The 13,238-nt window shown below is 48.2% G+C and overlaps 1 protein-coding gene across 1 annotated transcript in view; it reads right to left on the bottom strand.

The window, feature by feature from the left end:
* LOC106811338 (nuclear hormone receptor FTZ-F1-like) overlaps positions 1-7,156 on the bottom strand; it is a gene marked incomplete at its 3' end in the record, with an annotated part of 26,550 nt that extends 19,394 nt beyond the window's left edge. Inside the window, exons 1-3 of the mRNA XM_014814920.1 lie at positions 6,492-7,156; positions 3,775-3,996; positions 3,348-3,487 (exon numbers count right to left, since the gene is read on the bottom strand). Of these exons, the coding sequence (XP_014670406.1) occupies positions 3,348-3,487; positions 3,775-3,996; positions 6,492-7,086 (957 nt within the window). The remainder of the gene's footprint in view (positions 1-3,347; positions 3,488-3,774; positions 3,997-6,491) is intronic.
* Between the last annotated feature and the right edge of the window lie 6,082 nt (positions 7,157-13,238).

The following is a 13,238-nucleotide window of genomic DNA, read 5'->3' as shown; positions in this document are numbered from 1 at the left end:
GGGAATCTCATCCCACCATCATTCATCACACGCCTAACCTCACCCACCATTCATCACCACCCATACTCATCCCAGTCATCATACACTGCCTACCCATCCCATATCATCACACCCCTACACGCTCACCCATCATCACCAACGCTACCCATCCGCACCATCATCAATCACACCCTCCCTCATCCCACGATCATCACACGCCTCCCCTCATTCCACACCATCACACCCTACCTCATCCCACCATCATCACAACCCTACCTCATCCACCACCATCACACCCTACCTCAATCCTCATCATCATCATCACAGCTCTACCTCATCCCGTCACATCACACCTCTAACCTCATCCATCATCATCACACCCTACTCATCCCATCATCATCACACATCCCACTCATCCCACCATCATCAGCACCTACCTCATCCCATCATCATGCATCACACCCTACCTCATCCCATCATGCATCATCAACACCCTACGCTCATCCTCATCATCATCACACCCTACAGTGGAAATTGGTGGTCATCCGGCATCGAATCACCACAACCCTACCTCATCCATCATCATTTCACACCGCTACGCTCATCCCGGTCATCATCAGCACCCTACGCTCATCCCATTCATCATCACACGACCTAACCTCATCCATCATCAGTCATCACGAACCCTAAGCGCGTGCATCGCTCATCATCATCATCACACCCCTACCTCATCCCACATGCATCCATCACAGCCCTACCTCATCCCATCATCATCACATCCCTACCTCATGCCCATCATCATACCGCCCCTACCTCAGTCCAACCATCATGCATCAAACACCCTACCTCATCCCACCTCATCACACCTCTCATATTCGCGCACGGCATCATACAGCCCTAGCCGCTCATCCCACGCGATCATCAGCAGCACCCTACCTCATCCCCATCATCACACAACCCTACCTCATCCCATCAGTCATCACACGCCCTACGCTCATCGCCAGCATCTATCAACACGCCGTATACTCATGCCCACACGATCACACCCTACCTCATCCCACAACCATCACACCTACCTCATCGCCACATCATCACACTCCTACCCTCATCCGCACCCATCATCATCACAACCTACCGTCATCCCACCGAATGCCATCACACCTCTACCTCATCGCCATCACCATCACATCCGGCCCTACCCTCCTCATCCACCATGGCATCATCACACCCTAACCTGGCATCCCACGCCTCCATCACACCCTACACCTCATCCACCATCATCATCAACCGCTAGACCTCATGCCACCATCATCACACCCAGTACCTCCATCCCATCATCATCACACCCTAACCCTCATCCGAGCCAATCATTACCAGCTGCCCTATGCTACATGTCATCCCATCATCATCACAGCCCACCCTCATCGCAACATCCATCATCACACCCTACCTCATCCCATCATCATCACAAACGCTAAACTCCACCAGCACGCATCGATCACACCTACCTCATCCCACGCACCGATCACACCCCTACTCATCCCACCACCATGCACACGAACCTAACTCATCCCACCATCATCACACCGCTACCTCATCCCATGCATCATCACACCCTACCCAATCCCACCATCGATCACGAACCCTATCTCATCCCACGCATCATGCAACACCCTACCCTCATTCTCGCATCACTCACCATCATCATCAAACACCCTACCTATCCCCATTCATCATCAACACCCTACTCAATGACCCATCATCATCACATCTATCCTCATCCCATCATCATCACAGCCCGCTACCTGCATCCCACGCATCATCATCACACCCATAACTCATCCCCACCATTCATCACACCCTACGCTCATCCGCATCATCATCATACCTACCGCTCATCCCACCCATCATCACACCCTACTCTCCCATCATCATCATATCGCCCCTCATCGCCACCGATCATCATTCACACCCTAACTCATGCCCATCATCATCAACCCTACCCATCCCATCATCATCACACTCCTACCTCATCCCATCATCATCACATCACCTAGACCTCATCCCACACATCATCACACCCTACCTCATCCCACCATGCAATCATCAGCACCCTACCTCATCCCATCATCATGCACAGCTCCCTCCCTCATCCGCACCATGCATCATCACACCCTAACCTCATCCCATCATCATCAAACCCTCTAGGTCACCTCATCCCCCCATGGCATCGATCACACCCTACCTCATCCCATCATCATCACACCCTACCTGCATCCCACCATCATCAAGCACCCAATACCTCAATCCGCAGTCAATCATTATCACACCCTACCTCAATGCCATGCATGCATCACACGCCTACCTCATCCCACCATCATGCACACCCTACCTCATCCGCAACCATGCATCATCAGCCCACCCTACCTCATCACCATCATCACCCCTACTCATCCCACCGAATCATCATCACACCCTACCTCATCCTCATGCATCATCACACCCTCCTCATCCGCATCATCATCACAGTCCTACCCATCCCACCATCATCACTACCCTACCTCATCCCATCATCATCACACCTACTCATCACCCATGCATCATCATCACACCCTAGCCTCATCCCACCGATCATCAATCACAACCCTACCTCATCCCATCATCATCAGCACCCTACCTGAACATCGCATCATCATTCATCACCCTACCTCATAACCCCACCATCATCATACCCTACCTCATCACCGACGCATCATCCCCCCTAGCCTCATCCACCATCACACACCCTACCCATCCCACTCATCATCATCACATACACCCTACCTCATCCCAGACCATCATCAGCACCGGCTACCTCATCCCCTCATCATGCATCCCCCCCTACCTCATCCATTCATTCATCAGCAGTCCTACCTCATCCCATCATCATCCAACTGCCTTACCTCATCCCATAATCATCATTTCACACGCTCCTAACCTCATCCCCCCCATCATCACACGCCTAACCTGCATTCCGCACCATCACACCACACCCCTACTCATCCCCCATCATCGACACCCCCAACCTCATCCATCACTCAATCACACCCTACTCTCCCACCATCATCACACCCTACCTCAATCCCACATTCATCATCACACCCTACCCATCCCATCATCATCAACACCTCCCTCATCCCATCATCATCAGCACCCTAAACCTCATCGCCATCACTCAATCACCGCCCTACCTCATCCATCCTCATCACACCCTACGCTCATCCCCATCATCGATCACACCTTCCCCCCCCCCAAGCCGCTCATCATCAACACCTGCCTCACCCCTGCCACTAACGCCACACGACCCTCCAATACGACCCCCTACCCACCTTAAGATCCTTGAAGAAGTGTGAGCGGCGTGCCCACTCGACGAGCGAGAACAGGCTGTTGTCGAGCACGCGGCACAGTGCAGCCAAACGTTCGAGCCCGGCGTCCGCTGTGTCCTGCGCCCGGTGTCCGCCGCGTACGTCTGCGAGTAGAGTGATGCTGAACAGCGAATCGCGCCATAAGCTTGTCGTCCGCGGCGTTCTCGCGAAGCTTCGATGATGAGGCGGTGGCGTACGCAGCGGCCGTCTGCACACCGGAAAGTAGTCCCACGACGACTTGGCGCGCCCCGGTAGAGGTCGTCGTGCATCGGTGGCCGGCTGCTGTGTTGTGTTGTTGTGTTGTTGTTGTGGTGGTGTTGGTGGTTGGCGTAGTGGTCGTTGAGTGTGGTTGCGGAGGAGGAGTCGGGCGCCAGGTGAACGTTGGGTCGACGTGAGCTGCTGCAGCTGTGATAGGTCCGCTTGATGTCCTGCCGCCATGGCGGCGGAGGCCGCCGCCGCGTCGCCGTCAGCGTGAGCGTCCCGTCGTACTGACACATGCCGCCCATCTTCGCCGCCAGCATCCGCCTCTTCACCTGCATCTTGCGTGCGCGATCACGCTTGTACATCGGACCGAACTTGTTGCGTCCGCCGCGCATCCGGTCCGGCCGGACCGCTGCAAGCACAAACAGACGGACGGACCCTCGTCACGTGTGGACCATCGCAAAAACGAACATATAATTGGCACATCGTGAGGATACTTGATATATATAAAAAGCAATGCTTAGCTAGAAAAAGGGTTTTGCTATATTAAGCCTGTAGTAGATTGATTTATTATTTTAGAAGCAATAATTAATTAACCATTTGTTTCATTAAAACCCGAAATTACTGACAAAAAACAAATGAATGACATGTAATCATGTCGTATATTAGCTTGGCAAACTTAACTAGATTAGAGTTTATCACTGATTAGTGATTAATACCCCGCAATACCGCTTTTACCAGAGGGAAATGGAAGGCAAGGTGTGGCGTATATTATGAGTTAAAGAATACACAGAAGTCACAAAAAATATGATGAATTAAAAAAAGAGACCAAAAGAGATGAGATAGGTTTCATGGCCACGCCTTGACAACACACACAGACAAAATATGTCACGGTACATCTTACACTCATGGTGATGCAAGTGTCTGAAAGTTGATTGGAATCCCTGAAAACTGTGGAAGTAGTTGGCGCCATCACATTTTGGGCAAGACGACCGCCGAGCCGACTGCCTGAGCGCCCGCCCCCCGCCCAACCGACCAATCGTAAGATGACTCTATAAACCGCCTTCAACTTCGCTGCCGGCGGTATAAAGACTTTCATCATATTAATATATTTGATGGATTTTTTTCTTAAAGTCATATTTCTTTGATGGCTGGCGATATCTTGTACTATCTTTGGTGATGAACATTGTTAGTTGGAACACAGTCTGGATATGATTTAAACTCGTAATGCAACTACGTGGTGCTGCTAGTTGCGAGACAAGACGTGTGGAACAGAGTTGGTCGCTGAATATCATAATCGAAACGTGCTTTCCATCACTCGGCCAGTGGCGCCGCAGAATTAGAAAGCCTAGGAAGGGGCACAGTGCTGTTCCAGTAAATTTTGGGTTAAAAATGTTGTTTCTACAGGGTTTTGTTCAAAGTCTCTCTCGCACCAGACTCAATCAGATTGCCATTTCCACTAGACGTCAAAAATTTTCAGGGGGGGCATGCCACCCAGACCCCCCTAAGCATGCACAGCGTGCCTCTTTCTTATCACTCACTTGAGATTTTATTCCTTCGTGCTTCTACTTTCTTAAGACCCTAGCTGTGGGCGCCCAGTGTCTGGGCATCGGTGGCCCGCTGCAGTGACAAACACATTGTCATGAAGTGGCAGCGCCTACTATGGTCTCAATAATGACTGACCGGCCAAATAATGTCTACGCTAACCACCCACGTTACAGCAAACCTGCAAACAGCAAGCGACACAAACAGATAGGTTTCAATAATTCAGGGGGGGAGGGGCAGCAAGCCAGGCAGTTTCGCTGCCTACAAAGGTGGCAAGATGTCAGGCTAGCTATTTGCTTTCCAACGTCAGCAGTCAATGCTTGCTGCTGGGGCCAAGATATTCTAATACACCAATATAAAACAACGCACCAAAGATTCTGGCCTGCTGGGTGAGATAAACTTTGCTGCTGCCCTTTTCACTGCCAGCAAGTAGTTGAATCGGGCATGCCGCAGTTAATTTCTAACCTTGTTACATGACACACAAACAATCTATCACCGACATTACACCCAACAGTGCAACATCACCACACTTACTGGCAAAGTAAACTAACCGCCTGACATTACTACCGAACACTAACATCTGTGCCACACAATACGCCTAAGTAAAACTAACAAACCACATCGTACAATATTGTGGCCAACAGATTGTTCCACGGCGTCTCATTCATTGGCTAACCGCACACAAGAACGTCAACCTAACCTCGGCCTCCAACCATTCTTTGAGTATATCATCATCGCAACGGCAACACAGTTCCCCCACACATCTAATCTCCCTTCTACATTTCGTTGGGCAGACTCTAAACAAACACAGTTCCGATACATCTTAACCTATATAGCCTCCTCCATTTCCTCAGATACGATGTTTCCTTCCACATACCCCCATTACGCCTAAATTAGCTAGACACTCCTCCAGCATATCTTTTTAACGTCCTCACACCGTGACAACCTTGAGAAAATAACACACACATGCACACGACATAGTAAGTGAACAACTCACGACTGACAACCACGACTGCAAGGCCCTCGGCATCTCCTACACCGATTGTCCTTTCCCCTATTCATCTATACACCCACATATTCCATTCCCCTACAACCACTGAGAGACATCCAACACACACACACACACACACACACACACACACGCACACACACATGTACGCACACGCACGCACGCACGCACATACACGTGCACAAACACACGCACGCACGCACGCACGCACACGCATGCACGCACACACACGTGCACAAACATGCAATTTGCACGTACACACGCACACACGCACGCACGCACGCACGTACACACGTACAAACGCACGCACACACACACACACACACGTGCACGCACACGCAATTTGCACGCACCTTCCAGCTTCATGCCGACCTCGATGCACTTCTGGAAGCGGCAGTAGGGACACCGCTTGCGCTGCTGCTTATCGATGACGCACTTCTTCTCGATGGCGCACGAATAAACCTTCTTGTTCTGCACAGTGCGCTTGAAGAAGCCCTTGCACGACTCGCACGTCAACAGGCCGTAGTGGTAGCCGCTGACGACGTCGCCACAGACGGGACACAGCTCGTCGAGGTCCCCCTTGATGTCGATGGCTGCGGCATGATGGTGGTGGTGGAGGTGGTGCCGGTGGTGGTGTGGGTCGCCGAATGTCATCGCATCCGGTGGCGGCGTGTGAACAAACGGCTCGAATGCGTACTCCTGCTGCATCGCCAGTGGTGCTTTCACCATGTTGGACGCAGAGCCGCCTGCAGGAATAACCAACATTGAGTCGGCATGTCCGTGGTCGACGGTGTCGTACGTGTACGGGGCGGCCCCGTTGTAGTCGAGATCCTGGAAGGTGCAGTCAAGCTGCTGCTGCGTGGGCATGTCAGCGTTGAACGCGTGGTACGGCGCCGCGTTCTGCAAGTCCGGCGCACAAAGCGCTAGCGCATTTTCCGTCGGGAACATCGCAGCGCGGGATATAGAGAGACGAGGACTGGGAGCTCGCACGCAGGGGATGAGGCCAGAAGGTAGAGTGTTGATGCTGGCATGCAAGGAAACGTGCGGCTGACTCTACTTGTGCGCAAACGACAAGACAGCGGGGTGAGGCGGAGTGTGTGTCCACGCTCACGCGTGCTGCTACGACAACGATGAAGTGACACTGGTGACCAAGTGAAAGAGAAAGTGGCCGCTGCATCTGCCCAGCTCGCGCGTAAAAGTGAAACTGATTTAGCTAACAATCGCACCGCGTACGGATCGCTTTTCAATGCCCATTGTTATGTGTAGGTATCCCACTAGCCTAGTTTCGCGATCTAGGTGAAGGGCACACTTAAACGCACACTACCGCAATTTTTCTTCTGCACACTATGCCAAGCGTGACAACACACCTTGATCGAGCCATGAGATCATGTCTGTGCTAAGATCAACGAGCATCAGATCACACCACTCGAATACTTGAATCGAGAAAATACAAAATTGATATAATATATAGTTCCGATTTGCAACTTGTAAATTTACACGAGAGTGTGAAATCCCATTTTACCCTTACAAGGACGTATGTATCCTCACAGACTATCTGGTTACAGCCATATATGTATATTTCGTTCAGATTTATAGCGAGTTGTCTACAATCTGATTATTTTTTAAATCTTAAATGTTTCATTTGGACCTTACTATCCGAGTATGGGTAACAACAGTAAGATCATATAGGATCTATATTACCTATATTTATATTATTATATAGATTATATTATATATCATATATTATTATATGATTATATCAGGAGTCTATCAATAATTGATAGACTCCTGATTATATAGGACCTATATTAGCTTACTCCTGGTAACATGTGGATTAATATCTGAGTATGCGGATATACGGAAGTAATTCTAAATACCGCTACCTGCTCTTCCGGGAGATGCGCAGAGTACCCCATTGTGCTGCCCGTGCAGGTATGTTTGGTCATTTTTGAAAAGCCCAAGGACCTTACCCGCCGCGATGCGTGACCAATGTCGCTCAGTAATCTACCCACTCCGTGCACGCTGTGCTGTGAAAGGGAGGGAGCAGCAGCAGCAGCGGCGGCGGCGGCGGCGGCGGCAGCGGCGGGCGACAGGAAAGTGACCCAATTTTTATGCGGAGAAATGTAGGACAACTCGGAGCTTGTGAGCTGCACTTTGTTTGACTTGGTGAGTGTGAGTGGGCGTTGGGCTCAGACTATGCCGATCTATGGCTGCTCGCATGCATGCAAGCGACGTGGCCAAACAGCCAGCATGGCCGAGACAGCCAGAAGCAGTAGCAGCGGTAGTAGTAGTAGTAGCAATAGCAGCAGCAGCATCAGCAGCGCGGCAGCAGCAGCAGCAGCAACAGCAACAGCAGCAACAGCAGCAGTAGCAGCAACAGCAGCAGCAACAGCAACAGCAACAGCAACAGCAACAGCAGTAGTTGTAGTACATACACGAGAACAGTGAATGACCAAACAAGCGGAAAAATGCGTGATTCAAACATTTGTCAGTTCAGAGTCCATGCCTAGCGAGCGTTGCAGGCGAAATTTTGAAAGAAATGAAGGCAGGAGAGAAATCCTGAGCGTTCATATAAAACACCATTTAATTTTCTAAAATTTCTTTTAGTTATAGGACCCAAAATTTGAATTTTCATCTTGTATCCAAGTGGATTACTAGCTTCTAGGTTTCCGGTATTCTAAATGGATATTAGTATCCCACATATATAGTGAACATAATGTGTCCCTCCCCTCTCGTAGAAAATTTAAGCCAGACTGGTGCATTCTGAGAGTAAATGAGAATGGATTTTTTATGGACAAGGATTGGAGCCATATTTTAACATGGAGGCATTCATCGGGAAATTGCAGAATGAAAATAGATTTACCATCGCAAGAGCGACCAAGGGGAACAGTCTAGGTACAGATTACAGGGGTAGTACCAATATTTTTCAGAGATTACTTAATTGTGATCGTCCGGTATTTGAATGCTTTTACGATGTAGTAAGAGTAATATAAGTATAATATAATAATTACTAGTAGTAATAGTAGTAATAGCAGCAGCAGCAGCAGCAGTAGTCGTAGTAGCAGTAACAGCAGTCTCGCTAGGTACATGCAAAACCATGCAGCCCACCCATGATGGGCCTAGCAGCTGCCACACGGGATTGGGAAAGAATCGCGTTGGTCCTACGTTCCATAGCAACTAGAATCAAACATGTATCACCACAACTCAGTGCTAGCTAGTAGTGAGTGAGGTAGCTTTTCCTATTACAAATAATGGTACCACACCATCACGACCACTAACAGTGATTATAAGACTAATAATAACACGATAATAATAATAAAAAGAATAACAACAACAATAATAATAATAATAATAATAATAATAATAGCACAGTATGCCATGTTAATAGCTGGGAACGCGAAAATTTACTACGATAATATCGATTATTAATACGATACTTAATACGAAATTTAATACGATAAATCGATTATACGAGAATGCCAGGCAGGTACGTTATAAAATTCATGAGCCACACGTGTAAAGCGACCTCACCCAGCTGGACGCGCGGCTGCCACATGCGCACGGCCGCAGACACGATAGATTTTTCAATAAATATTAGCAGCATATAATACAGTAGCTGCGTGTAACATTATGAATACCTGCCATCCATCCACTTCCCGTGCAGGTATATACCGGATACTTCAGCTATACCGCGACAGCATTCGGAACATTTACGAGGTATCGCATAATATCAAATTCAATCGCGTAATATATTGACGGGCACCTATGTCTATATTGCGTGACCCATGCCCACATGGCGACGCCACCGTCGCTCGACAACGCAGACGATCACGACCACGCAAGATCGCGCAAGATCGCGCGGCCTCAATCGCTGACGGCATAAAAAAACCTCCACCCTGTATCCTAACCTTGAGAACAGCTAACGGCATGTTTTTATTGTCCACCCGCGAGCAAACCCGGCAGTGCGCGCGCGCAACTTTCACTGCTCCACTTTCTCCCTCCCTCTCTCGCCTCGCCACACAAGCGTGCGATAAAGAGTGAAAGCGCGGGCGCTGCCAGCCCGGCCAACCATCCGCGGCGGAGTTTTACACCGCCGCTCTGTTTCACACCAAGGTTGGACGCATGCACCGCCTCGGGGCACGGATGCACTCCGCCTGCCGCTACCAGCGGCGCAAACGCCGTGCCAACCAGCGGCAACAGTCGTCATCGGCAGAGTGAAAGTGACAAGGACCTTGCAGCGCCGCACACAATGCTCGCGGCGACCTTGGAGGACCAGGAAGTGCACGTGCCCACACGACTAATTGTTCGCCTAACCGTGTATCTATGTGTGCGTGTGTATATCTGATGCCGTCACGCTGTCGCGTTACTCACGGGCACCTGACTTCATTATGTAAGGTGCGCAGTTTTATCGGCGGATCGAGGCGCGGGAGAGGCGACGCAATCAGCAGGTATAATGAGTTGAACTGAGAACCGTCTTATTTGCATGCAGTCATCGTCTGATTCTCGGTAGACATCCACTACGTGTGAGTGTGAGCACGCATGACGGTCTTCGCATCACTTTTCCGACACGCAACCAACGGTCATAAAGACATAAACCGCATAAACAAAACCGTATAGCCTCCACCGGCAGTGACAACAACAGCAGCAGCAGCAGCAGCAGCAGCAGCAGCAGCAGCAGCAGCAGCAGCAGCAACAGCAACAACAACGACAAGGACAACAACAACAAAAACAACAACAACTACAAAAACAATGACGACAGTAGCAACAGTGACGACGACATCAAGAACAAGAACAGAAACAACAACAACAACAATAATAACAATAACAATAAAAACTCCACCCTGTTAACAGGAACGTCAACAACAACAACAATAAAAACACCACACTGTTAACAGGAACGTCAACAGGAACGTCAACAACAACAACAACAACAACAACAACAACAACAACAACAACGGAAACAACGATTGAGGATAATGACATATGATAGCAGCAGGAGCATTAGCAGCAGCAGCAGTCATTCAACAGACGTTGCATGTTCTCCTCCGATATATCTTCCGCTTCTGTCACCACAGCACGGCGTAAGCGTGGACCACAGGCACTTGAAGCGTTACAATAAAATATAATGCTAACTAAATACGAAATCTATTTACTACCAAATTCTTAATGTTTCTATACTCTCTTTCACCTATTATTGCCGAGTTTCCTATAAATTCCGTCCAAATCCTACGTCCAACCAAACGCTGCCGGCACCATTGCTTTCGCGGCGCGACTGTTGCACGTTTGTTGTTGATAGTTTATAACTATATATATTATATATAATTAGTGTAATTAGTGTATATTAGTTAACTATATATATTAGTGTAAGCTCGTGCGACAGTCGCGCGCGCGAAAGCAATGGTGCCGCCAGCGTATGCGTTCTGCACCGTTGCACGTAGTCATTGGACCGGAATTTACAGGAAAATCGTCGCGCCCAATAATAGGGGAAGAGAGTATTAGAAACATTAAAGAATTTGGTAGTAAATAGATTTCGTCATTTAGTTAGCATTATATTTTATTGAAACGCTTTCATAGTGCCTGTGCGTTGGACAGTCGTCGCTGAGAGGGTATGGGAGATAAAGGAACACAGGCGATGTATATATTATAACAGTTGCCGATGCGTGCTGCCGAACCATGGTGGCGGTTGCATACTCGCACTGAGCCAATGGTCAACTCTTCTTAGGACGTGGGGTACGGAGCAACTAAAGAGGTTGCTTCCTCCCGCCTCCCTCCCCCTCTCCTCCCGCCTCCCTCCCTCTCCCCCTACCACATCTACTCCCCTTATATCCCCTATCCTTTTATAATTTTGCCATTCTCTTTTTGAATGCTACTGTATAGTTTCTCTAACAGTTTGCGTGATAATGTATTTAATCCTGTACAATTGTATTTTTCTCATGTATTTATTTCTCGTGCTATGAATTTTCTTTTTATTTTTCTCTCTACTTAGTATTTTCTCTCATGTCTCTCTCACGGTATATATACATATATATATATATTTGTTTTGGGATGATGAAAATCCTCCGCCTACTGGCTCCTACTCCCGCCTCCCCGCCCTCTTTTCTCCGACTCGTCCCGCCCCTCCTCTCCGTCTCCCGTACCCGCCCCCTTCCTCTCCCGTCTCCCGTACCCCGCCCCCCTGTACCCCCCTCTTCTAGATTCCCGACGTATTATGTTTTGTGGGATTTTAAAGCTGGGTAATAATAAACACATGCTATAAAATGCTGGGTAGATAGAAAGGCCATTATAAACGCGCCTGGTAAATGGTTGTCAGACATTCAGTAAGACCATTATTGTCTTACACGTCACAACAAATGCAACTTTCCACGATTTCGAATTGACAGTCAGCACGTCTATCTGATCCTAACAGGGGGAAACAGGTCTTGGGTATAGATTAGTTCGATTTTAAGCATTATTCTAAAGCTATCATAACCTAATTGATTATTTATTAGTTTAAAAAATTTACAGTAATTTGTTACAGAAAATTGTACAGAAACACAGGTTAAAATTGAGATACTGCAAATGGCTTGAAATTGAAAGCATATTAAAAATTTTATTTTTCAATTGTTTGCAATATAAGCTTATTTAAAAACAGCATTAATTCACCATATTCTCCGTATTTATCTTAGGAATCAGTTTTCATTGACTAAAATGTTCAGGACATCTGAAAAATTCTTTGGTAAGAAAGCAGATATCATACTGACGTGAAAAAGCAATACAAACAAACAATGCATTCATTCATGATGAAAAACGAGCCCTATACGCATGAGAAGCTAAGACACACTGAAGGAAACATCAATCAGAATTCAGATGCAACCGGGAGTTCTTTCACTGCCATTGCCAACACATCCAACAAAAAGCACAGGAAGGAGCAAAACAGGTGGGAGAGAGAGAAAAACTGCAAGTTCTAAACGCAACACACGGCAGATACACGGCTGTGCAATGTATCGTCACAGTAGATAATAAGGGCATATGTAATATATAAGGGCATCCCTTCAAGCTACCGTTTGTCACATTTTACATCTTCTACGCAACAAATTAGAAGTTCTATTACTTAATATGTG

This window comes from Priapulus caudatus, unplaced genomic scaffold (genome assembly GCF_000485595.1).
Source record: "Priapulus caudatus unplaced genomic scaffold, Priapulus_caudatus-5.0.1 Scaffold529, whole genome shotgun sequence".
NCBI lineage: Eukaryota > Metazoa > Priapulida > Priapulimorpha > Priapulimorphida > Priapulidae > Priapulus > Priapulus caudatus.
This window is presented reverse-complemented; position numbering and strand designations above follow the sequence as displayed.